Source organism: Archocentrus centrarchus, chromosome 5 (genome assembly GCF_007364275.1).
Source record: "Archocentrus centrarchus isolate MPI-CPG fArcCen1 chromosome 5, fArcCen1, whole genome shotgun sequence".
NCBI classification, from domain to species: domain Eukaryota; kingdom Metazoa; phylum Chordata; class Actinopteri; order Cichliformes; family Cichlidae; genus Archocentrus; species Archocentrus centrarchus.
In genome coordinates, this window is record NC_044350.1 from 29,690,106 (window position 1) to 29,717,227 (window position 27,122).

Here is a 27,122-nt window from a genome sequence, read left to right on the forward strand (position 1 = left end):
GCCTATCAATCAGTCAGACACGCACTTAGAAAAATTCTCTCTGTATGTGAAGTTCATTTAGTTTTTCCTTGTATATTTTCATGTGTTTGCTGGCTACGTATGGTATATTTGGCCCTGCCTGTGTCTTTTGCGTCTCTGCGTCCTCTGCGAGGGACTCCCTCTTCATGCCGGGCTTCCAGGCATGCTCTGCTTTTTTCAGCTGAACATCATCATTCACTGACACATTCATGATGATCTTCCTGGGTGGAGGCCGTCGGGGCCCAATGCTCATAATCTGCAAATGCAATGGGAGAAATCAAGAGACAGTTAAAATTGCTAATGATGTGACATATACATAAATATAAATAACACAACTACCAGGAGGCATTCTTTATAATTTTAGCTGCTGTTTGCTCATGCCGTTGAGAAGACTTATGCCAGTACAAATATTAAATCAGCTCTAACTATGTAACCGCATCACTGCAGTGCTGCCAGGTAGTCTTTTTGGTGACTCCCTTTAACATTTATTTATTTTAAGCATCCAAAATAATGGCACCAGGCGTGACTGATGCACTAGTGGACATTCCTCTCACTCGCGCACCTGACCAGCAAGCCCTAGCACTTCCTGTCTTGTGTTTTCCCTGCTGGCTGGCTCGTTGGCCAGGTTTGCTATTGTGGCAGTCCTCGATATCAGCTGCTTTTCCTGAAAGGATCTCATCCTGCAGTTGAATGGACTTAAACGCCAATGTCTTGGACTGCAACTACTGAGAGTAACTGGAGGGCCACTAATTAAAGCCCACAGCAGGAGAGCTGGTTCATGAGAACCTATGCCCACTCCTGTTGTCAGTTGCAGTCCAAGGTAATAGTGGGTAATGTTGTTTGTATATATATACACTTGTGTCTTGATTCGGTTGCATTGCTAGGAAAATGAAAAAATAAAAAGGCCTAAGTTTATACTGGTAGAATGTGAGCTCTTGTATTAACATCCATCCATCCATCCATCTTCTGCTTATCTGGGGCCCGCTCGCATGCTAAATCCAATTACAGTCTATTACATTTTGTTTTAGAGCTGTTATCCTTGTGCTAATCAATAAATTGCATTAGTCTTGTGCAATAGACCCATTTCTTTAAAGGTGTACTTAAACCTCCACCACAGATTTAACGCAGCACTACAAATTAAGAATTATTCATTCATCACAAATAATGGAGAAATAAAATATCTGCAGAGAAGACTTTTAAAAATTGCACTATTTAATAATTCATTTCGCCTCTCAGCATCCACCAGATAACTGACAAACCACCTTGGAGTAGGGTTAGGTTACATTTTATCTACATATTAAACAGCCATACTTAACTAGAAGTTCTTCTGTAACAGCAAAATTTGAGTATGCAAAAAAAAAAAAAAAAAAAAAAAAAGAGTCAAAAAGTCTAGATTTGAACCTAATCCTACCCTTAAGCAGGTTACCCGTGGTATGGATCATTAATAGGTGCAGAAAAATTCCCAGTTGATTAGGTTAATTCAAGTCTGAAACTATGTTACACTGTATAATGGAATAGAAGGAGTGTGAGTGGGATTTTATGAATGACTGTGGCAGCTTGTGTGAGTGCATGTGTGACTCACTGCAGCGCTTCGTCCTCCAGGCATCGGCCTCCCAAATTCTGCGAAAGCAGGTGTGAAATCGGGTCCTCTGGAAATCACCCTGGAATCCACCGCTCGAGATGGCAGCTTGTTTTGGTTCATCTGCATGAAGCATAACATGCAGAATATGTCATCACGCACACATAAACACACAAGATAAGCCTAACAGCAGGGGGAGCAGTGATACCCCGGTAATATTGGCAACAGGGCAAGAAGTGCCTAATGAGAGAGAGAGAAACAGTGTGAGAGAGTGTTTGTGTGTGTGTATGATTTTCTAACTCAGTAGTGCTTTAAAAGGTGGCCTCCAATAAATGACAGTCATACTACATTATCAATCTAAGGTTTATGTGTTCTTCTAGCACTAGTAATAAATTATGCTCATCTTGTTCTGCAGGCCGCACATGGAGAAAAGTCAGAACCAGATGTGGAAGGGGAGGGCAGAAGAAAGGAACGCAGGAGAGAGCGAGATAGTTGTGGGGGAGGAGAAGAGAACAAATCCAGCTCTTTGTCTTTCAGCTGTCCTTGACTTCCTCTCCACTCTTTTCCAGTGAGATTTCACTTTCTCCCACAGAGAAAATGAGACTTTGGGATTGTACCAATCAACTGTTCGCCGGTCTGGTTGTTCTTTTTGGAGAGACGGGGGAGGGGCATGTGCTCTTAACACTGCCAAGTGTGACATAATAGCAATGTGATTTTAATCAAAACAGCATTTCTGCAGGCCATATGCTCCACCCATACATATGTGGGGATCTGAGGAACAAACCAAACTTGTATCTTTGATCTGATCCAATGCACACAATCTAACAAACTAAAACAATGTCTATTGTTGCCCTGCTGACACACAGTGAAAAATCATTTTCATCCATTTCTTAAAAAGGTTTATTTGAAACTAATACTACAACTAATATTTTTCAGCACAGATTTTTTCCCCCCCAGTCTTTAAAAACAACTATGAATAATGCCCAGAGTTTGCTGTGAGGATTTCTGAGAGATTTTTTTTTCCTCCTGAACAACAGTCTAAAACCCAACTGACAATAAATGTACAATGCTTTAAAAGCTTCACATCACTGAGATAGAGTTGACTGTTTGGGACTAGTCTACATCATGAAATTTGTATATAGAGAACATTTGTTAATAATTTCATATCAGGGGTGAGCAGCGTACCTCTTCCAGACCCTGCCCTTGACTGTAACTGCACTTATTTTCAAATGCATGCTGCCGGAGGCCTCCAAGACGCACCATTCACTGGTGCTTAAGCTATTTAAACAAGTCTTTTTAATTTTGCTGCAGTGATTTGGTGACTTTGATGGGAGCAGAAGCACCACTGTGCTGCATTCTTTCCTTTCAAATGGCTTAGCAGAGTTGCAGATCACCAGCAGTCCATCAATAGCGATAGCTCTTGCTTCGAGCATTACCAGAGCGAGAGCTAAATTTAATACACCTCCTGAGCACCATTTCCCTCTAGCTACCACACTACAGTGTGCTTTAGGAGGAGCGAAGTCCATCCATTCATTTTCTTAGCTGCTTATCCAGCCCTGGACAGATCACTGGTCCATCACAGGGTTAACAGAGACAGACAGACAACCACACGCTAACACATCCGCACCCAATGCCAGTTTAGAAACACCAATCGACTAAGCATGTTTTTGGACGTCAACAATCCCTCCTCAGTCAAAGATGGCCTAGACCTATTACTTTATATCACTCAAATATTTGATTAACAAGAGCGATGATATATATTTGGGGTTTGAGTTGAAGGTTGGATATTTAAATAAGATGTCTGGCTCTGGGCATAAATAATAATGGAATATTTAAAGACAGTTTTAGCCCCACACAACAGAGATTGGCCTCTCAATGAAGTTACACATCTGCTAAGAAAACTGACAACATTTTCAACAATCTATTTATCTTCACAGATGTTAGGTATGACTGCTAGAGATTTTATCACCGTACAATCTTTTGTCTAAAGCTCCATGAATTCTACAAGCCTGCTGGGCCAGCTGTAGCCTACCTTGTCCAGCACCACATCACTGATCGGTGGGAGGCCTTCCGGCTTCTGTATGCAGGCAGGCATGAACTGGAAGCCCAACAGGAACTCTCTGTTATACTGACGCTTTCCACTGGGCTCCGCCAGGTCTGGACAGCCAAGCAGGGGTTTAAGAGGAAAGTAAAGAAAGAAAAAAAAAAAAAATAGATCAGCCAGAAGTGCTGAGCTTTTCATACAGTAGCAGCTCTAAATGGCATAGACAAACATTGTACATGCGGAAATCAATCCTTTGCTCACTGGATTTAGTTTTGCCCCTGGCTGCTTAAAAACAGTGTTTGCACAGACCGAGGTCTTCCTCACCTTCTATGTCTGGAGGAGCTCCAGTGGAGTTCTCCTTGTCTCCAGTGGTGGCTCCGCTGTCGCTGCTCTCCGTCTCTGATGTGTGGCCTGCTCCGTTCCTTATTGGCTCCAACTCAGCTTCACCATTTTCCTCTGGAGCAGCGGGCTTTCCATCAGCCTCTGGGCTGCTACCAGGAGCAGGAGCAGGAGCAGGGGTGGAGGTGAAGGCTGACGGCAGGGGCACTGGGCTGCTGCTTAGAGGAGCTGACTGCATTGCCTGGTCTCCAGCAGGCTGATCTACTGGCTTAGGCTCATCCTGTGAGGAGGAAAGACTCCATTATGGTCTATATATACATTTATGTGTGTGTGTGTTTAAATATACATTTAAACATATATTTTATACTGTGGAATTGTAATGTATTTGCAAGGCACCATGGTAAATGAAAGCTTAGCTCTAAAATGGGCATTCACTGATTAAATTAAGGTCTACCTGTTTCAGTATCTGTCCAATATGATATGTCTACTCGCAAGCTGCTGCTGCTCTCTAATTATTATATAAGATTATTATATGAAATAAAATAAACACATGGAAGTCTATTACACTTTACACAACCACAATAAAAACAGAAAATGTGAAAACTGAAGCGCAATATGCTGCTTTTAGCGGACTGCATCAATGCTGGCACATAGTTCGAAGACATCCTGCTAGTATCATTTATTCCCCTTAACAATATACCTGCAGTCATTTAACTGGAATTTGAATAGCTCAGTACACTTAGTAATCCTCTTCATGGAGACACAAACACCATCTATGCACATAAACAGCACAACAGAAAGCACTGAACTTCCTCTGAGCAATCCGGCAGGACAAGTAAAATAGAACTACAGCCTATCAGAACAACTATAATACTGGGAAGTATACGTTTCAATTTGTTATTATAGCAGGATTTAACTTTGTCACTGTCTGATGATGCATAGGATTTGATCTTAAAGCTTGTTAAATCAGCATCCGTCTGTGCCCTTCACCTTCGTTTTGGCCAGAAATGCATTCTTAGCCCATTTCACCCCACAGTACAGCTCATTTCACTAGTGTGATTGCTACATGCAAGGCCAAGGAAAGTTAACCGTTTCAGTTGAACTCGGCCACTTGGCCATGGTATGCATGTAGTGTGATTGCTATTCCAAGTATGGGACTCTTATGCTACGACAGCCACCTTCAAGAAAGTTTACAGATCTATAATAGGTGACCGATTCCAAAAACAGCCTTAATTAAACAACAAAATGCATCAAAGCAACCTCATCGTGCCCTGCAAGAGCGCTCTTAAAAAATACTGAGCATGTAAGAGAGAAAGCGCGAGGGTGCGAAACAGAAGATGACATGCTGCGACAAACTGAAGGCCCCAGACAGTTTAGTGAAGTGTGAGCACAGGCCAGCAGGGGGAGTGGGGAGGGAGAACAATAATGCTAGGACATGCTACAAGACAGCTATGCACCTAGAAAAAAAATTCTAATAAAATAAAGGTGTAGAGATCTTTTCTGAAACGCTGTTCAATATTTTTAGTCAACATACAAGTTTATTCCTTCACTTTTCTTTTCCTTTTTTTCCTATTTGTGTTTTTTTTCCCCTTCAAATATATACTATACTAATGTATCTATTTCTAAAGCTGCTATTTCTGCATATAAAACTCTGGCTTCCAGCACTGAGATGAACCGAGTATAGAAACAGATAATGAACTGTACTGGGATCATTTATTATCTACGCTACTAAGGTTTTATGTTTAAAACCTCTGTGTGTGTGTGTTTTTTGTTTTTTTTTTTTCATAAAACAGCTCATAAAACTGGTTCAGCACAGCCTAGAAATAAGCTATTTAAAGCCATTTATTTGTTGGCCGGTATTTGGTGGTGTTAGAACTCAGACATCGCAACAAGCCTGTGCAAAACCATAAAAGAAAGGAAACGAGAGCGGAACGGGGATGGTTTTACATACAGTGGACTGGCTGAGCAGCGGAGATGATGGATAACTCCTCGCTAACGCTCTCGGACGATAACAACACCCCAAAGTCATTTATGTCTGCTTCCCTAACCACACATGTGGAAACATTTTCCACTTGAACTATTGCCCACATTGTGCCTTCCCTCCTCTCTCTCTGCCACTCTCTCTCATTCCTTTGACACTTTGTAGTCTTGCTCCAAAATGAATTGAGACAAAATAAAACCATTAGAATAGAAAGAAAGAAAGAAATCTAAAAAGATTTGTCCAGAGAAAATAAGTCACTTCTGTTCAGAAGCTAATAAAAGACACATTTTGGAGGTAAAATAATCTACAATTAGATTTTTTTTTTTTTACCCCCTCCTCATCCTGAACTATGAAATAACAGCCTCATTTCATACCTCATCTTCCTTTTGAGGTGCATCTCCAGTAGAGGTCCCTTCATTTGGTTTTCTCCAGGTCTTTGGTATTGCAGAAGCAGTCTGATTAACTGCAGGTAAAACAGAAATGCAGGCCACTTAAAAATCACTCACAGCCAGTCAGCAAACAAGCAAGTAAAGAGGGATTTAAAAGAGAAATTTGTTTTTCTAAGAAATAATAGTTAAAGACCCACTATCTTTTATCCATTATCAATCAATGCTAAATGCTCCATGTCAGACCGTTTCTACTACTCTTGAATGATGTGTGAGAGAGGAGGTATCCCTAATACGGTGTTGCTCAAACCTTCTGTTTGCAAGGGGCAGCCAATCAGAAGAAAGCTGACTTAAAGGAGTATATCTTAGTATATCTTTCCAGACAGAAGATATACTAAGGGTGTGTATCAATATCCAGTATAAGGCTACTCTAGTAGAGCACAAAAATTAAAATATGGAGTTGTAAATGAGAAAAACAGGTCAACATTCATTCAGTGCAATGTCCTCTGCAGCACGTCGAGACGGTGTGGCACAAACATGACCCCGAGTCCATTCAGCCACTCTAAATATGCACAGATTTCATATAAAGCCTATGTTTGATACCAGACAAACAACAAAATGTGAAAACATAAATATTCTCCTAATGTCCATCATTTGAATGGTAATTGGCCTATTGAGGATCAACTATATTAGCACAGTGTTTGATAAGAGATTATCTGCAAAATGTGGTGTATGGATGTGTCCAATAGGGCCATTTAATTCAGCTACTTATGTATTACACCATAAAAAGTAATGGACTCATAAAAAACCCTTCATTGCCTTGTCATTGCCACTTACTTTATAGCACACTTTTAAAAATGCCACATGCAATCAAGAACTTCAACAGACACAGTACCTGTAGTGGGACTCTTCCTGGTGAGTGCTTGTTGCAGGGACTCTGTTTTGCTGTCAGTAATACCACCATGCGCCTCTGCCCCTCCTCTAGAGATGAGGTCTTTAGTGTCTAAGGACTTGCTCGACTCATCAGCCTCTGCTGTGGCCTGCACTAGAGGCGGAAGGCCAGGAGGGAGCGTAACTGGCAGAGTTGGGACAGGGCTTGAGGTCAGGGTGACTGGCACCACAGCCACAGGTGCCATAGGGGAGAGCGTAGCAGCAATGGGCACCTCTGGCCTCACATCAGAGGGCAAAGTTTCAGAGGAAGAGACCTCTCTGTAAGCAGGAGCAGAGGTTTGGGGCTGGAGAGAAGGCTCATGAGCTTGGGTATCCAGCTCAGTCCCAGACTCTGCAAGGCCGTTCAAAGCCTTGGGAGCCAGCAATGGAGAGGCAGCTAAAGTTCGTGGGGTGTCTAAAAGAGGCTTGTCTGTGTTGGGCAACTGAGACTGTGCCAAGGAGGACTTGCTCTCCACAGCAGAGCAGGAGGCGCTGGGAGAAGAGGCTGAAGCAGGGGACTCCCTGGCTGAGGGGCGTTCACTTGTGTTGGCGACTGCCACTGGGAGAGCGACGGGGCCCGCCAGTGAAGCGGGGAAGGGAAGCTCTGGCTCGAGAGCAGGAGAGGGCTCAGATACAGGAGTGTTGGCCTCCAGTCTCTCCAAGGGAGCTTCAGGCTGCACGAGCCCAGGCGAGGAAGACTTCTGGGCAACTGGCTCCAATTTTGGCAAGTCATCTAAGTGGAGAAAGGAAAATGCTTTAAGAATTCAGTAAGCAAAGGTAAAGGTTTTTCTCATCAGACTTGAGTGCAAACATGCCTTTGTGTTTATCTGTGACATTAGCAGGTACATAAATTAATTAAAAAAAAAAAATTCAAAACTGAAGCTCAACAGTGAAATTCCTGTGAAAGCTAGTAAAATGGTACAAGTGCTTACAGGCAGAGCAGAAGGCCCTGCTGATTCGATACTTTTATCTTCACGTGAAATGAAAGTGAAAGCACTTAATGTGCAATGTGTCGTAACAAAAAGAAAAGTGATATTTAAAATATCTGAAAATCACCAAGAACAAAAGACACCTAGCTAGAGGGGAACTATGGCTACTGCTATGCATGAAGAGTTAGAGAAGTAAAACCAATGATGCATCAATTACATTACTTTAGTCATTTTTTTTGGAGTACCTAATGCCATAGTTTTACCTTATGTACATATAATTAGAGTTATATATGTTTTGGGTAGTTTAATAAGGTTGGACTCCTATGTGTTGGGAGTTTTAGATGACTTTTAGGGACACGAAGGAAGTGTTTGGAGCAGACCTGGCCCTGGTTTGGGGTCTGAAGCCACAGCTGTCAATGGCTGCTGTGGCTGTTGGGACTGTGGTGGCTGGGGTGACTCCAACGTGTAGCTTCCAGGATGGGATTGCTGTTGCGGAGGAGGCAGAGGCTGCGACTGCTGCTGCTGCGGCTGCTGCTGCTGCTGCTCCGGAGTCTGGCTGCTGCTCAGCTGCTGCGATTTGAGGTAGAAAATGTGAGGATAATGAGGGTGCGGCCATAAAAACTAGCAACACAGAAAACCCGCAAGAGAGGCACAGAGATGCAGGCAAGCACGCAAACAAACAAATAAACAAGCCCAAATGCAGCATTAAGCAGAAATAAGAGTCCAACAAGGTAGAATAAGAGGAGAGCGATGGAGGACAAGACAGGAGAAACAAGATGGAGAATGAGGATCGATGCAGGAGGAATGGCAGGAGAAGAAGAGATGCTCAGGACGATGCAGAATTAAAGCACAGAGAAAAAAGGGTAGATGCATAAAAATGAAATTTGGGAGGGTGGCACAAAAAGACAGAGAAAAAGAGGAAAGACTGTTAACATCCACAGAAGGACACAGGGAGGAAGTCGTCCTAACGTCCCTCTCAGAATTCAGAATCTGGGGAATATGTCTAAGTTGGGCTCAGTTTGTTTCATTTATTAAAATATGCCAACAAAATTGGCGCAGTAGATTTTAGCCTCAACCAAGAAATTTAAGATTTTCCATATAGAAACAGGGGCTACTTTACATTTTTCATAGAATGGCAGTATCAGTAGTCTTGGACTTAGAGAACAGGATTGAGCACCAACACGTTTCCATATTTATTAAAGCAGAACACCAAACAAATTACATTTTTTAAATTTTGTTTGTGCAAGAATAGATTGGACAGACTTAGAAACAGGGACCTGAGTGGATTCTGAGGAAGGAGTAGGAGTATAAAGAAAGTACATATGCAATTTACTGTAAAAGGTAGTGAATGAACAGAAACAGTGAAAGAAAGAAAAGCAGGTGTAAGATTAAAAAGAGCCGTTAAACAATCAAGTGCAGAGCGATTTTTACAAGGTATGATCCACCTCCATAGCTACACATATGTGGTATTTAATAATAATGTTATTCTTTTGTTATCATCTGTATGCAGTTTTTTTTTTTTTTTACTCTTATGTTCCCAGGAACTTGGGCTGAGAAAGCAAGGGAATGAGCACAATAAATATGAGAAGATGTATTTTTAAATATTGTTCCTGATTAAATACAACAGGCATGTAACATTCTGGACTGAAAGCCCTCATGAATTTCTTATGAAAGGGCTGAATAAACTGATCCTGTCTGACACACATGTGGTGGCAGAGAGGAGATTAGAGCAGAGAGCTCACACTGCAACATGAAACCTTCCACCTCTCTAAATACTTCTACATAAGTACTGCAGGTGAGAGGTGGGTGAACGCGTTTCAGAGTAAGCCATACCTGTGGTGGGGTAGGGGTAGAGGAGGGGGGACCGACAGGAGGTGTTGAATTCCTGCTCCCTGAACCTCCTGCCATGATCTCCTCTGTGATATCCCTGCCACCCTGATTGGGGTCACGGATACGGATCTGGGAGGACAATGGCACAGAAAAAGAAAGAAAGGGGGGGAAAAAATATATATATAAAAAAAAATAGACTTCACTAAAGCACCCAAGTCTTACAGAATCCTGCATCAGCAGTATTTTATCAGCTATAAAAGGAAGGAAATAGTCTTGGAGTGTCACACTCAAACTGGCTGCAAATGATCATATAATGACCAGCTTTTAATGTACTGAATACCAGAAAAGTTGCTAAACCAGGCACTATTTGGCACATTTCAACATGACTCTCGTCAGACTATTCACCTGTCAAACTGGAAGCTGCTAACTGAGAAGTTCTGCAGACAGAACTTCGAAACACACGAGATAGGAGGGAAAATAAGCGATAATGGGAAGTTTATTTCCAACTTTCCATGATGACAAAGAACAAGAAGTATAGAAGGTGAGCACTGAATCACAGTTGACCTTCTTTACGTTTAGCAAATAAATGACCTTAAAGTAAAATGACATTAAGTAGGAACAGTAGGTCAGTAAGACACATTACCTAGGTTAGAGGTAAGAGCGTTTGTCTTAATAAAAACATAAATAAATCCCAGGGCTCAGGACCAGTCAACTCTGGATAGGCGGGTTACCGGTGAATGGATTTTAAGAAAAAAGTTAGACCGTCAGTCACTTTCTCAGCTTCCTGAACACCCAAACCATATGACATTTACAGTGCCATGAGAAAGTATGTGTCTTGCTGCCAAGGGTGACATGACCAGCTATTAGGTTTAGGGGGCAGTTATTTTGGTTAACTTTTTTCCCCTTAATAAATGAAACCATGACTTAAAAGCTGCATTTTGTTTTTACTCAAGTTGTCTTTGTCTAGTACTAAAGTTTGGTTGATGTTCTGAAACATTTAAGTGTGACAAACATGCAAAAATCTAAAAGAATCAGGAAAGGGGCAAATACTTTTTTCATGGCACTGAATGCCTCAGGTTGCCTCTCGTTCCACTCCTCTAAAGGGTACAACAGCAGCTAACGTTGGAGCTTAGGGTCCACCAGTGTCAACAAATGACCAGCTTCCAGCCACAGAGACTCCAACACAAACTCAAACAAAAAATTAAGCACATTCAGCTGACAAACAGACAAATAAACGGCGTTGTAAGCGTACCCGAGGGAAACAAAGTGTTTAGTCAAACCACAATCTCAATAGCCAGCCCTGTCTCCAGGTGGTCGGCGCCCACCTACGCAAGAGTGTGCGACAGGATGCTGACTGCAGTTCACTTAACAGCTAAAGGTGTTATTAATAGCAAAGATTTTATAAAAGTTACACACACACAAAAAAAAAAAAAACTTTAATATTCATGCAAAGGAAAACTGCTGAATATTAATTTTAAATAATGTGGTTTGTTTAAAAAAAACTAAAATAAACTGACTTTGAGGTGAAATTGTTTTGTTAACATACATTTGTAGGGTAAGGGGGCATTGGGTCCAATTTTCCTCTCTGGAAAACACAGAACTAATAGGATACTCACTGTTTTCTTCTCACGCTTGGCTGGTGGAGGTTGCTGTGGTGTAGGCACTATGATAGGGGGTGAGGGGGGGTACACAGTCTGTCCTGGGTAGTACGGTGGACCAGCTGTGGGAACGGGAGCAGGGACAGAGGGTGAGACAGGTGGGTGGTACCTGAGGGGATCTGAATGAATTTGCAAGAAAAGACAAACACAAACAGAAGAAAGGAGATTTTAGTTAAACATGGTTACAGTCACAGCTCTGTGGGCACACAAGGCTGAGTGGTAGTGTGTATTTGTGCTACTCTGTCATGATTTGAGATTTTATGGGTATGGGAATAGCACTGCATGTGTATCTGTGTTGGATTAGTGACTCACGATATGGGGCTGGGTACTCCCCTGGTCCTGGACCAGGATAGAAGGTGCCAGACCCTGGGGGCTGTACAGAATACTGCTGAGGAGGTCCCACGTAGGGCGTACTGTGGCGATACTGTATGGAGGACAGGGAGAGACACTACAGTGAAAACAAGACAGATACAGACCAACTTATTCTTAAAACTGATATTTTTCAAACATTTGTGGTTTTTCTTTAAAGGGGTTTTAACAGTCCTTTTGATTATCCTTTGAATAATTCACTGAATTCTGTCTAGACTAGATTTTTATAATCTTCTAGCACACAAAATTACTGTAAATAAGACAAAGGATAATGCTGCTGTTTAGGATCTGTGTTCTTTATCATAAATTACACAAACTTTATACTAAAAGTGTACAAATTTATAATATAGCTGAAACTCTGCTATGGACGGATGATAAAGACCCATCATGTGGTTTTACTATCTGATTCTAGGAGCATAAGTATGCATGAATTGCCTAGTTCATAAATAATTCTTATTTATCTTTTACTGGACCTTACAGTAGTCCCTTAGTTCATTCTCTGTCTGAAGTAAATTGTTTAAGCTCCCTTTCCCATTACTTTTGGCCTACTTTCTTCTGATTGGCTGCCATTTGCAAACAGAAGGTTTTAATAGCAGGTGGGCTGGGCTTCTGGCTGAGAACTGGCTGAGCTCTGCCCCCCCACCCCCCACCCCCACCCCCACCTCCAGCTCCAGCTCCTCTAGGTGGATACCAAAGCAGTCTCTAGCCAGCTGACAGATATGTTCTATCCAGTGTGTCCTGGGTCTGCCCCGAGGTTTTCTCCCACATGGACATGCCTGAAACACAGCACCTAGGAGGCTCTCAGGAGGTATCCTGGACAGATGCCTGAACCACCTCAAGCGGCTCCTTTTGATGTGAAGGAGTAATGATCTATTCTAAACTCGCCAGCCTAACTCAGAGGGAGAGCCCAGACACTTCGAAGGACGTCACTTGTATTTGAGATTTCATTGTCTCACACTGACAATTTCTCTGTAGATCTCAGTGTAAATATATATGACAGAAAATAAGAAAAAAAAAAGCATAATAGAGCCACTTTAAACTACTGCTAAAGTGATCAACAGCTGTTATGGTGCATATGTCTATTTTTTTTTTTTGGTGGGTGTTACCTAAGACATTTTTCTGTCCCTTTAATTTCTATTAATTAAATATGCAGGCACCAGATAACTGGATGAGCTTAGCACAAAAAATGGAAACAGTAGAAAAACAGCTAGCCTAGCTCTGATTTACTGATTTTGTCTGCAGAATCTGGAACATGTGTAAATAAATCATGATCTTATGTTCTGGACTAATTCCTGGTCATATGCAGTAACACCCAGCCAGTCTTACCAGGAGCTTCATATTCAATTAACACATGAGAGTGGTTTTAAAAACTTCCAATACTTCTTTGGAAGAAAAAAAAAAAATTCTTGCATACATTATGATGGATGGAGCAACAATTTTAATAGTCTCAACTGTACAATTTCATTGTGATTGTTTTACCTGTGGGATGTAGTACTGTGCAGCCTGTGGGGAATGGAAAGGCATAGGTGCCATGGTCATCATTATTGGCTGATTGGCGGGGTAGACGGCTGCTGCGGGAGTCTGTGAGCCCGGCCGTATCGAGGGCGTGTTTGTTGGGATGGTGGGCCTTGCTGTCTGCATTTGAGTTCTCTGAAAAAACTGAAGATAACAAGGAAGAAAAACAGAGAGAAAAACAACAGAATACATTAAATACTCTCCCAGATGCAGAGCCTCGTTTCAACAGGCTGTCATGCTCTGTCTAAAATACAAACAAGTAGCTTTTTTTCAGATGTGTGCAGCTTTCTCCACTATGAGCTTCAGTTTTTGTTTTTTTTTAAATCTGCAGCTTTGTAAAATGCCAGTGACCACAAACTTCCCTGAATACAACACTGCAGACAGTCCAGGCCATTTCATTAAACCCACTCATAAGGTTGAAAACACTTTTATAACTTTTCCTCCAAAACCAACCGATAATCTCTTCCTTGAATTATTTACTAAACATATCTCTGAAGTTTGGATTATATATTTTAACTGGCAAGAAATGTGATGAATCAGATGAATATTTACAAAGTAGTGGCACCAGTCTGAATTTAGCTCACTTTAGACACTCAAGTCCTTAATGTTTCATCCTGCTGCAGCCGTCTAACCAGAAGTCTTAAAAGCACGATTAAGTCATTCAAACAGAGGTGACGCTTGAGTAAAGAAACCCACAGCACATAACTGCAACCATCCTACTCCAGAGTGAAACCTCATGTGTACATTAGTGCCACGATCACTGGCACCTTCACAATGTTTCTGCTGTCAAAGTTTCAGACATATACACATGTTTGAGCTGGTGGATCATTTAGGATTGCATTTCCAAGACAGACTCTGGTCCCAGATCTGAGTTGAGTCAAGAGACCTTTGTCATATCTTTGTCATTACAAATTTTTTGTTCTAGCAATTCAAAGTGAAAAAATTAGGGCACACATGCATTAAAATAAATAAAGACTGTTTTCCCTATGCTTTATTCCAGTTCAGTTGTGTATATTATTGCCTTTGTGCCAATTTCCACTCATGAATATAACATGATCAGGGTTTTTCAAGGGTGAGTATGCATGAAGGCATGGCCAGTCCAGAAAATGAACACTGTCTCTTTGCTTATGTGAACAGAAGTTTACACATTTTCATGTTTTGTGTACCTGAGTACACCAAACTCCACGATCCACCTACAAAAAAATGGCTGAAAATGTTTCCATTACAATTCTGATGACTTTCCTGTTTGGGAACGATGGAACCTCTTTAAGTAGTATCGGTTTAACTTTTTGATCAAGTATTTATGTTAATGTTAGTAACACATCCTGACACCATTTCCTGCCATGACAAACAGGATGGATTAAACTATGATTTGACAAATTTTCACAGAGAATGGTGGGTTAATGTGAGTCAAACTTCTAGATATTTAATTTGTCACATGTGTTGCCTTCTTTATCACAGGGTTATTCAGGATTCATACACAGATGAAGATTTTCTGTGGTATGAATATTAGTAAGACCATGTTATAGCTGGATAAGCAACAAAGGACTATGGAGACTAGAGACTGAACTCTTCTTCTTTCAGCTGCTCCTATTAGGGGTTTCCACAGCAGATCATCTGCCTCCATCTCCATCCCACCTATCCTTTGCACTTTCTGTCATCACACCAACCCTCTGCATGTCCTCCTTCACTACATCCATAAACCTTCTCTGTTGTCTTTCCTCTTTTCCTCCTGGCTGGCAGCTCCAGATTCAACAACCTTTGCTCAATATATCCACAGTCACTCCTCTGCACATGTGCAAACCATCTCATCCTTCACCCCTCACTAAACTGCTCGAGCTTAACCGTCCCTCTGATATGCACATTTCTAATCCTGTCCCTCATGGTTACACCCATGGAAAATCTCAGCATCTTCAACTCTGCCACCTCCAGCTCCGCTTTCTGTCTTTTATCAGCGCCACTGTCTCCAAATCATACATCACTGTAGGTCTCAGTAACATCTTGTAAACCTTCACTTTCACTTTTGCTGCTGCTATCCTTCTGTCACAAATTATGAGACCGGAGATGAAACTGGTTATGGTTTCCTGCAGAAGGCCCTAAAACTTAAAGGGGAAAAAGCCAAAGTTAAAATTTCCTTTTTTGTGACCTGGAATGCACAGCTATAAAAAAGTAAAAGCTCTCAGACTATTAAATGCCCTTAACTATGTTTTTTGTGCCTGAGCTGCATGACCAATCCCACAACTGTACAGAACGTGTGACACAGGCCATTGCTCTGCTCATCATGCAGAAATATGGCCTTTTCTGGTGTGTCAAAGACAACAGGAAAAAAAACAACAAAAAAAACAGTAGTCACAGTGACTGCAGCTACAGTGGCTTTCGAAATACATGTCACAATCACTTAAAAGTTAAACACTGGAGGAGCTCTGTATTTGATTAGCACATAAAATGTAATGATGAATCTTTGTGTGCCAGGCTTGAAGAAAGACCACCACCAACAGCTGTGACCGACTTCCACATAAACAGGGCTCAAGCTGGGAATACCCAACCACAGTCACAGAGTGCCCCAGTGAAGAACAGAATGGAGAGCAGTATAAACAATGCTGTAAAACAGTCTAAAAATATCCAGGAGGGAAATCACCTTTAACATAATAAATCTGCTTCAATGGCTTTATTCTAAATAGCTCTGTGAAAATCTGGGAAATTACCGGAAAACTCGTTACCAGTCTCTGTTAAAACTGCTGGCAAAGCAAGAGAACAAGACACCAGACAAAACGACTTATCAACACTGTTAACAGAAAGGAGTTTTTGTAACTTAAAACAATCACTTAACTCCCCAACAAGACTGTAACCATATATATATATACATCAATTAGTCACCTATACAACATGAAACATATTTCCAGGGCAGCAAACACTTTTCTTATCACAATGGACATAAAAATGAACTGAAAGAACACAAATCTCAGGAGGGAATACACAGTTTCTCTATCATTGAGCATGCTGTTCATTTAACTGGGCAAGCTGATAAAGGATGAGTAATGAATGGGGCAAAAACTATAAAATTATAAAGTGAAAAGTCCACTAAGGATCCTTCACAGGATAAAAGACAGGACATGGGGATAAAATGATGATAAAAGACCACCCTACTGAGAGTACACTGCAGTGAAGATGGGGGGGTGCACAAGGTAAAAGGTTTGGAGGGATGGGATCATTTAAGTATGATCCTCATTATGTCATGCAGGTCTGCAGAGACTTTTGACAAAGAGGTAAATTACCTGGATGGGCCTGAATCCTCCCTGGGGTATTGAAAGCAGGAAAGAGAGAAAAGCCAATAGTAGACGGCACTGGTGAGACTTAGGCAACAACATATCAACAGGAAACTGCCCCATTATTTCTATCTAACTGACACAGTGACTGGTCCGGACTCACTTTTGGCAATATAGCCCACAATACAGAAAATAACCTCAGAAGAGGTGATGGGTGATATTAAGTGGGCAGTAGAGCAGGACAGGCTTAAAAGTCACAGTCAAACGTCACATCAGTATTGGTCTTGTGGCCATGTGCCACCCAACATAACATGCAGGCATTCACATGCACATAATCATTTGATTCAAACATGCTTTTTATAAAGAGTTTCTTTCCCAACTGGGAGGATTAAACCTCCACGCCAGTCTAACCTGAAAGTGTCTGCTCCAGTGGGATCTGACTGGCACCTGAATCACTGGCTCAGCAAGAGGGGAAAGTGTTATGGGCCGCATGCAGGAGGAGTTGCAGACACATGTCTATATTATGGAGCAGGTAGGCTTCACTTCATTCCCCTGACTTTCATGTGCTACCAAAATTGTCACCAGAGTTTAGGTGAAAACTCCGCGGCAGCCTCTAGGGCTGAAATATGAAGCCAAAGCAAAAACTACCAAAAATGTCAGTCTCTCGAATGGCCAACAGTGAGTCAGACCTCACTCCAACTAATTCCAGTCACTGAAGGTGTAGCCTAAAGGAGGGAATTGCCTGCCCCGCCCTAGTTGCATATCAATGCAATTAAGTGTAATTATGGAGGGACACGGGGGTCCGGATCCACACTTTTGGGTCAACAAACAGTGCTGCTTTCTTTAATTCACCAGCATCAAACTAACTATACGATGTTAAATAATAACGTCAATAATTAGAACAGCTCTGATGTTAATTATAGATGCAAAACAATACATGTTAAGTTTTGAAAAACAGTACCCACCCCTCATATGCTTCACAGCGGTTTGGTCCACTACCTACCATTCCTTAATTCCTTGAGTTTGCAAAAATTAACATAAAGCAAAGGATGTGTATGACAATGTTTTTTACTTCTACCCATTAATAAAATTAATCTTTTGTTTGCATTTTATTAGCTCCATTACTTGATGATTGAATTTGATGCTTCAATGCAGCCACCATATTGTTAGGGAACAGCCCCTCCTAATAGTCCCCCTAATACAGATTTTTGAAGGAAAGTTAAAATCATAAAATTAGGTATGATAAAACATTTTAATTAGCTGAAATTTAAAAAAAAAAAAAAAGGCTTGAGGAAATTTTTTAAATATCTGAGTTTTGTGAACTTAACTTACCAAAGTAACTAAATTTAAAATATATAGGCAACGTCCATAGTTTTAATCTTTTGGATTTTGTTTTTTTTCAAACACAACCAGCCTGAGGACACTTTGTTGCACATTTATTGAGACTTAAGTTGTCTGCATGACTGTGAGTCAACTGCCTTCAAAACGCACTGTGCTTATATTTAATATTTACTTCCTAAATCTCACCCGACAACTACTTTCTCTAATGTAATAATTAAAAAAAAAAAAGACTAAAACTGAAACTAATTAATTAATTATAAACTAAATCCGATAGTACCAACTAAACTGAAATGATCAAATTTACTCTGGAAAGTAGTGGACCCACAAAGGCACAAGGAGAATATAAAAACTCCAAACTCCACAAAGAAAGGTCCCAGCCAGTGGGTCTGAACCCAGGACCTTCTTCCTATGAGATCACCGTGCTGCTCAGCTCAAAATGAATAAAAAACTAATAAAAATAAAAATGAATTTAATTAGAAAATAGAAGTTAGAAGTTGTGTTGAAAATCATAACTGCAAATAAAGATCATGATCGCTTGTAGACAGACCAATTTTCAGGCCAAATAAATGTTTGGATCTCTACGCATCCTTTAACTGTGCATTGAATGTGTTTCAGGAAAACAATAGCTGTTTTCTCTGTTAGTATAAAAGGCCACTGTTTGTCTTCATCTGCTTTCCGATTCCACTTCCGTGGTGGCACAAGAAATCTCAGCACCAGTTTGTGACAGCCAGAGCATGCACTTATGTGTATCTGTGTGTTTGTGCCAGTAAACACAGCAGTTACACTTTGGTACCATCCTATTAATAGATGATATGAAATTTGTCCACACAGAAGCAACCAGAAGGTGAGGATGTAACACAGCAAGTGACAGGGGCCACATCTTGTGGACCAGTGGGTGTGAATAACACATCAACCTCATAAACGGGGCAGCTGTGTGAATCATGGCGGTGTGAATCAACAAACACAAAGATAACAGCAAGCCACATGGACTGAATGTCAGGACCCAGACATGTCTAAGACTCTTAGCATCCACAAGGTAATACACAAACAGCATCATAAATCCTGAACTGCCAGACATGAACACATGCCCTCCTATTGACTCCGTTTTACACGGTGTCTACAGTCTCACAGGATCCAGGGTGTTATTTACACAAGTATCAGCTATCATCACACAAAAATGGGCCCGTCCACACACACTTCTTCTAGCCTCTTAACGACAGAACTACCTGACCACTAGCTATCCCTTATTAAATCACTTTCTTTAACCCTGAAAAAGGAATCACTGCTCAGTTATTATCAAAGATATGATCTAAACAACAATAAAACAGCCGAATGAAAAAAAGTAACAACTTGGTATTTATAGTGGAAACAAATGCAAAAGGTCTGACAGATTAAGCTACGTGAGCACTGAAGCAACAATGTTCCCATTTCTGTTTTCTGGCAATATATTCTATCCAAGTTAGGTGGCATACCATAATTTCTATTATTTGCAAAGAAAAAACTACACAAATGCCTTAAAACTAAGGTCAAGATTATCACAACAACTGCCTACTCTGAAACTAATCATTTGGTGTCGGCCCCTAAGACATGCACCTCGAATATCCTGTTTCATAAACACTTCAAAAACAATAAAGAAGCATTCAATTTCAGTACTAGAACTGAAAGTGGTGCAACTGCTGTTTGAGGACACTTGAGTTTTTCTTACAAGGATAACTGCTGACTTTCAAGACAATGTGAACTGAATCCAAACTGTAAATACTAAGGTAACGGATACTGAAGTGTCAAATGCAAGGGTTTAAACCAGAGTCACTAGGGAAAAACATACATTATATTGCCAAAAGTATTCACTCATCCATCCAAATCATTGAATTCAGGTGTTCCAATCACTTCCATGGCCACAAAGATATAAAATCAAGCACCTAGGCATGCAGACTGCTTCTCCAAACATTTGTCATGGGTCGCTCTCATGAGCTTAGTGAATTCCACCGTGGTACTGCGACAGGATGCCACCTGTGCAACAAGTCCAGTCATGAAATTTCCCCACTACTAAATATTCCACAGTCAACTATTAGTGGTATTATAACAAAGCAGGAGTGATTGGGAACAACGGCAACTCAGCCACAAAATGGTAGGCCATGTAAAAATCACTGAGTGGGGTCAGCGGATGCTGAGGTGCATAGTAAAAACAGAGGTCACCAACTTTCTTCAGAGTCAATTACTACAGACCTCCAAACTTCATGTGGCCTTCAGGTTAGCTCAAGAACAGTGCACAGAGAGCTTCATGGAATGGGTTTCCATGGCTGAGCAGTTGGATTAAGCCTTGGTGTAAAGCACACCGCCTCTGGACTCTAGAGCAGTGGAGACTTGTTCTCTGGAGTGAAGAATCACGCTATTCTGTCTGGCAATTCAACAGACGAGTCTGGGTTTGGCAGTTACCAGGAGAACAGTACTTGTATGACTTCATTGAGCCAAGTGTAAGGTTTGGTGGAGGGGAGTTATGGTGTGGGGTTGTTTTTCAGGAGTTGGGCTCAACCCCTTAGTTCCAGTAAAAGGAACTCTTAATGCTTCAGCATTCCAAGACATTTTGGACAATTTCATGCTCCCAACTTTGTGGGAACAATTTGGGGATGGGACTGCACACCAGTGCACAAAGCAAGGACAATAAAGACATGGATGAGCGAGTTTGGGCTGGAAGAACTTGACTGGCCTGCACGGAGTCCTGACTGCAACCCCACAGAACACCTTTGGGATGAATTAGAGTGGCGACTGCGAGCCAGGCTTTCTCATTCATCATCAGTGTCTGACCTCAAAAATGCACTTCTGGAAGAATGATCAAAAAGCTGTTATAGTTGCAAAGGATGGGCTGACATCATATTAAACCCAATAGCTTAAAAATAGGATGTCACTCAAGTTCATATGCATGTGAAGGCAGACAAGCAAATACTTTTGGCAATATAGTGTACATTCCCTGATTGGTTGCCAGATGTTTGCTTGCAGTTGCTAGGTGAAATAGGTATACAATGCTGCACCAAAAACCTCCTTGCGACTGCTTTGGTTGCTAGCAAACTGCCCATAGTTTGCATGGAAGATTCTGACTTGTCTCTCTCTGAGCAGAAACTGTGACAAGTGCAACACAAACTGGAAAAAAAGCACAGCTTTGACTTTGAGACCATTTCAAAGCTGTGCTTTTTAAGTGTTGGCTGCAGCGGCGAGGCACAGCTTTTACTCTGAAGACCAACTATCTCCATTTCTGATTTTACGACCGCTTGACTAGTAGTTAGCAAGGTTTTTTGCAGGCGAGTAGGTGTCTTCAATGCAAACTATGGACAATCATGGAATTATCTGTAGCAACCAAAGCAATCACAAGGAGGTGTTTGGTGCAGCACCTTCTTTGCTACCAATTTCACCAAGCAAATGCCAGCAACCTCCAGCAACCACTTGCAACAGGAGTTTGCGGACTGGTCTCTAAGCCTGTGTGACTGAGGCCTTACTAAGTGTTTCTTGGGCAGCTAATACATGAAAAAGTTTAAATGTGACTCAGGGTTGAGGGGAGCCTTTCAGAATAAGGTGGAGGTGTTGAAGGTGCCCATACAAATGAAAATAATACAGAAAAGCAAAATAATATCAGAGACCTATCAAAGGTGGTATTTTATTCCAAAAATCCAAAAACAGTTCCAGTCTAAAACACCAATGAAACTCAGCCAAGAAAGGTAACAGCAGCTCTGTAATAAAACTGTATGAACAAAACATCTCCATCAAAGTTATGAAAAGAGGAAAATGTAGAGCTCAGAACCCAAATCTTGCCAACATGGTTATATATGGCTGCTAGTAGTGCTGTCACACTGGCATTTATTGATGATTTCACTGCAGACAGAAGCAACCAGATGGATGCAGAGGTATACAAAAGGAGTCTGTGTGCACAGATACAAAGCATCTGATGACATCTATGAGTCCAAGACTTCAAGCAGTCTTTGACTGATAAGAATTTGCTATAGATTTATCAAGCATGAAAATTTCATCTGACTTGATGAATGTTGATCTGATTACTTCTGAACCCCAAAGATTTAAAAACTGTGATTTAAAATGGCTTCATCTGCCACATAGTCCTTTCTGTATTAATATAAACCTAAATTGTAAATTTGAATGCAGTTTCCTGTATTTTTGATTTCAAATTTAAGGTGCTAAAACACAGAGGCCAAACAAAACTCGTGTACTTGTATAGAATAAAAATTAATATACAGACTGGTCTCTAAACTCGAGGATATAATGTATAATGCTGGTTGGTCTGTACTCTGCTGTAGACTATGTATGTTTGAGAAAATCTGAGACCAAATAAAGCAGCACAGATTGATAAAGAACAAAGTTATATCCTTTAAAAAGCATTAAATACCAAGAAAAGCATATTCTCTGTAAGAAAGCCTTCTTACTCAAAATCTTGTGCAAAATATGCTTCTTTCTCCACTTAGTACCCACAGGCATCAATAAATTAAAACCTGATAAACACCAAATTCCAGTTACTGGAAGGAACTAATTTCACCCTCAACATAAAAATAAACATGAATAGTTCAAAAAACACAGTCAGGAAACAGCCCTGTGCACCTGAATGGATATCTTGATTAACTAACAGCACGGAAATATCCCATGACAATTAAACCCTCTAACTGTTTCCAAGACACTTGAAGGCTTTTAAATCTGAGAATTTTTTTTTTTCCTCCTAAGGAACAGCAGACGCCCCACAAACAGGCCTCTGCCAGCAGGCCTCAGCAAACTGCTTTGATGATGATGATGCAAGAGAGAGAGCAGGAGGAGCATTCAGCGGGGGTAAATTACCTGATGGTGGGTTGGTCGAGGGCCCGTAGCAAACTGGTGGGGGAGGGAGGAGAGGTCCAGCAAGGAGATTGAAGCAGTGATGGCAAAGCGGGGAGAAGAAGGAGCATAAGAGAGACAGAGATACAGTATAAGATGAGCAATGGAAGCTGACGCTTGGAAGTACAACACAAAACCACAGAGCTACAAAGCTTTAGAGACACATGGCACATGATGCAACAGTAGTTCTCAGTCGCAGCATGCATTTGCAAATAATAGCTTGCAATTTTCACTTGTTTTAAGTACCACATTGAATATAACAGGTTTTAAGGCCAGTGAAGATACTGTGCGTAAATGTCAAACAGAAAAAACTAAATTGGATGGTATGAGGCATCTTGTAGTGCAATAAAAATGTATTTCCAGTGTCTTAAGTGGCAGAATTTAAAACAAGACTTACTTTCTGTGTAAATACACACTGACTTAGGTCTTGTTAGCCAAGCTCTTCAGACAGAGAAAGACTTACAACAATGTAAATGAGACATCATCATACTTGGAGATTTTTCTTCTAGGCTTTTCGTGGTAAGAATTTGATTTTTTTTTGCAGATGTTTTCTCTCTTTACAGGTTTTATTTCAGCTACACTGAACAAACACAAAATAGTTCGATTTTACTTTCAAATTTTAGGTCAAGAGAGGCAACGCCACCAGCTATAATTTAATAGTTTGTGGAGAGCGCAAAGACAAAATACATATACAATAAAAATAAACTGCTTGGTAGGGAATAACAAGCTTAAAGTGGACCTATGATGCTTTTCTGTATTTTCTGTTATATTCAACCCCAACTCTGAAAAAGGTTGGATATTGTGTAAAAGGTGAATAAAAAACAGAATGCAATAATTTGCAAATCTCAAACCAATACTGTATTCACAGTAGAACACAGAAAACATCAAATGTTTAAACTGAGAAAATCTGGCATTTTCAGACAAACATTGGCTCATTTTGAATTTGATGACAGCAACACAAAAAAGTTGGGACAGGGCCATGTTTACCACCGTGTGGGAATCTCCTCTTCTTTTAACAACAGTCTGTAAATATCTGAGAACTGAGGAGACCAGTTGCTAGACTTTTAGGAGAAATATGTTGTCCTGTTCTTAGCTGCTCAATTAGCTACTCAAGTCCTGGGTCTTCTTTGTCGTATTTTTGGTGTTTCATGATGCTCCAGATGTTTTCAGTTGGTGAAAGGTCTGGACTGCATGAAGGCCAATTCAGCACCTGGATCCTTCTATGAAGTCGTGCTGTTGTAACATACAGTTCAGCGCCGTCTTTCTGAAATATGCAAGGTCTTCCCTGAAAAAGATGTCATCTGGATGGGAGCATACGTTGCTCTAAAATCTGTATATACCGTTCAGCATTGATGTTGCATTGATGAACTGTATCCATGTTTTCTGTGGATACAGTTTAAATCTCAATTTGTCTAACCACAAAACAGTTTTCCTCTTTGCCTCAGTTCATTTTAAATGAGGTTTAAAATGGAGGAGATAGCAGCATTTCGAGATTATGCTCACATATATCTTCTTTGCATTGAGATTTATCTTGCACTGGTGGATGGTATAGCAAGTGATTTCCATGACAGAATCATGTCTGTTTTTAATGTAGTGTCACCTGAAGGCCTGAAAATCATGGGCATCCAATATTTATTTTTGACCTTGTCCCTCACACTGAGATTTCTCCAGATTCTGACAATCTTTTGATGAGATCATGTACTACAGACAGTGAGTTATACAAAATCTTGAAAAACATTTTGAAATTGTTCCACAATTCTATGACAGTTTTTTTACAGATTGGTGAACCTCTGTCTTTACTTCTGAGAAACTCTGCCTCTCTAAGATGCTCTTTTTATACACAGTCATGTTACTGACCTGCTGCAAATTAACCTAATTAGCTGCAAAATGTTCCTCCAGCAGTTTCTTTTAGGTACCACTTACTTTTCCAGACATTTTTTTTACCCCCAAGCCAACTTTTGAGATGTGTTGCTGCCATCACATTCAAAATGAGCTAAAAATTTTCACCAAACTCTAAAATGTCAGTTTAAACATTTGATATGTTTTCTATTTTCTACCACAAATTAAATAATGGACATTATTGTATTCTAATTTTATTCACATTTTACACAGCATCCTTTTTTGGAATTGGTGTTGCATATATACTTGTATAATATTGGATGTTCATATTAAACATGCCCAAGTTTCAAAATATTGAGGTCAGCATATGCACAAGTAATCCCAATGAGTGAGAAACAGAAGCCCTGTCCATCTGCTCTTTAAATCTTCTGTTTGTGAGGGGCAACCAATTAGAAGAAATCTGGCTTAAAGGGAGGTTGGAGTTAAAGAGAAAGGTGCTGATATGGCTCATTTCAGACAGAACAATGGGACCCAGTATAAGACAAATAAGAATAATTTTTAAATGATCCAAAGATACTCTAGGAAAGTCCAATAGTAGAAATATGGAGCTAGAAATGAGCATAATAGGTCCATTTTAAGCCTTCGTTAGAAACTGAGCAAAAGCTTCGATAAAGAATTCCCACTTTGGTGTATTCTACATTCCTTTATGCTGGACATGGACTATAGTGAAAACGGCCGAATTCAACCCTACGAATGGTCTCCATTGATGACAAAACCTGACAACAGTTCTTGCTTCCAAACTACTCGTTATTTGCACAAACAACATCTCAACTCTGATTGTTCAAAACACGATAAAAACATTGATTCCCAAGACCGATTTGAAGTCTCTTTCCTGCAGTTAAAAGTTAATTTTCTGCAATTTTTCACTGTCAATAAGTGTATAAAGTGTTAAATACCCACGGCGCAGATGAAAGGTGAAAAAAAAAAATTACACGAGTGCGGACTCATGCTACCACCAACAACAAGCCCATAAAGGGAGACCTCATTAAATAAATCTACCCTCTCCTGAAGTACCTCAGTGCCACAGTCAAACTAAGATCAATCAACAACTAAAGTGGATTTTGTGGCTTCTAAAAAAAAAATTAAAAATTAAAATTTCCTTTCTCTTACTCCATAAAGCTTCTACTACCGAACAGATTCCCCACTAAAACACACAAACTGTTTGGGTACTTGGAGGCAGGTGTGCTGTAAATCCAGGTCCAGAGGGGCACTCACCGGGCGACTCTGTGGCTGTGCATTCATTGGCTGCGTCTGGGGAGAGTACACTAAAGGTGCGGAGCCAGCATTTTGCCCAGGGTTGTATGGAGACTATGAAAAGTAGAAAAAGAATCATAGACAGAAAAGAAGAAGGCTTAATATATACTGTGCAAAAAATGTGCAGCAATCAGTCTGTAGTCATTTAAGAGAAATTGCACTGCAAATGACCTAAACTATAGCCAATACACCAAAACACAGCACTAAATACTTTTGGATGTAGCTGGGAGAAAGTGTTTTCAATCAGGGTTTATGTACTGCGCAAAGATAATTGGTACCCTCAAGGACTGCAAATCCTGTGTTCCTTTATTCTTCATCTACTGTGCAGTGGAGCTAAGCAGAGGTGGGTTTAAGCAGATCTGTGTACTCTTCTTCAAGCTGCTGCTGGTACGGTGTTGATAATTTAAGTTTGTGTTGGCTGACAAAACTATTTATAGAAATACTGACGAGTGACTAGAGCCGCTTTAGGGTGAGGCAGTGGGCCATTAGGCTATAACAGTAAAGAGGAACAACTAGATTTCTTGGACACATAGTCACATACTTCTAGAGAAGCTGAGTCACAGAGTTAACATGCTTTAAAGCGGGAGCAACAAGGCAGCAGCAGTGTCATTGTCTGATGTTGTTTATGTCTTTGTGATTAATGGACTGACCTTTCACAAAGTTACCTGCATACATCTAGGTATTTTCCCAAATAAAAAGAGGAAGGCGCAGGTAGCAAAACCTAACTAAAAGGCAACAAGGGCAAGAGAATCTTCTCAGAATGCTTAATGCTGATTCATTTCTGCCCTGCCCTTGAAAATTCTGTCATAGCCTCATCCCATCTCCATCAAACAGGCAGAGATTTTGCTGTAGTCACAGGCAGAGAGGGAAAAGACCTTGCTGGATTTCTACCCACTATTTAACCCATAACCAAACTCA

At 40.6% G+C, this 27,122-nt stretch overlaps 1 protein-coding gene across 5 annotated transcripts in view; it reads right to left on the bottom strand.

Annotated features, from left to right (window-relative positions):
• The window catches only part of eif4g3a (eukaryotic translation initiation factor 4 gamma, 3a), a 67,162-nt gene that overhangs the window by 18,744 nt on the left and 21,296 nt on the right, over positions 1-27,122 (bottom strand). For 2 of the 5 annotated variants that reach the window (XM_030729106.1, XM_030729102.1), the window contains exons 4-16: positions 26,166-26,258; positions 23,016-23,048; positions 13,543-13,722; positions 12,007-12,118; positions 11,653-11,813; positions 10,040-10,174; positions 8,587-8,776; positions 7,243-8,010; positions 6,336-6,424; positions 3,966-4,260; positions 3,630-3,754; positions 1,601-1,720; positions 119-274 (exon numbers count right to left, since the gene is read on the bottom strand). In XM_030729106.1, the coding sequence (XP_030584966.1) occupies positions 119-274; positions 1,601-1,720; positions 3,630-3,754; positions 3,966-4,260; positions 6,336-6,424; positions 7,243-8,010; positions 8,587-8,776; positions 10,040-10,174; positions 11,653-11,813; positions 12,007-12,118; positions 13,543-13,722; positions 23,016-23,048; positions 26,166-26,258 (2,457 nt within the window). Of the gene's footprint in view, positions 1-118; positions 275-1,600; positions 1,721-3,629; positions 3,755-3,965; positions 4,261-6,335; positions 6,425-7,242; positions 8,011-8,586; positions 8,777-10,039; positions 10,175-11,652; positions 11,814-12,006; positions 12,119-13,542; positions 13,723-16,853; positions 16,875-23,015; positions 23,049-26,165; positions 26,259-27,122 lie in introns of all 5 variants that reach the window. The other 3 variants (XM_030729107.1, XM_030729103.1, XM_030729105.1) reach the window with 2 other exon arrangements.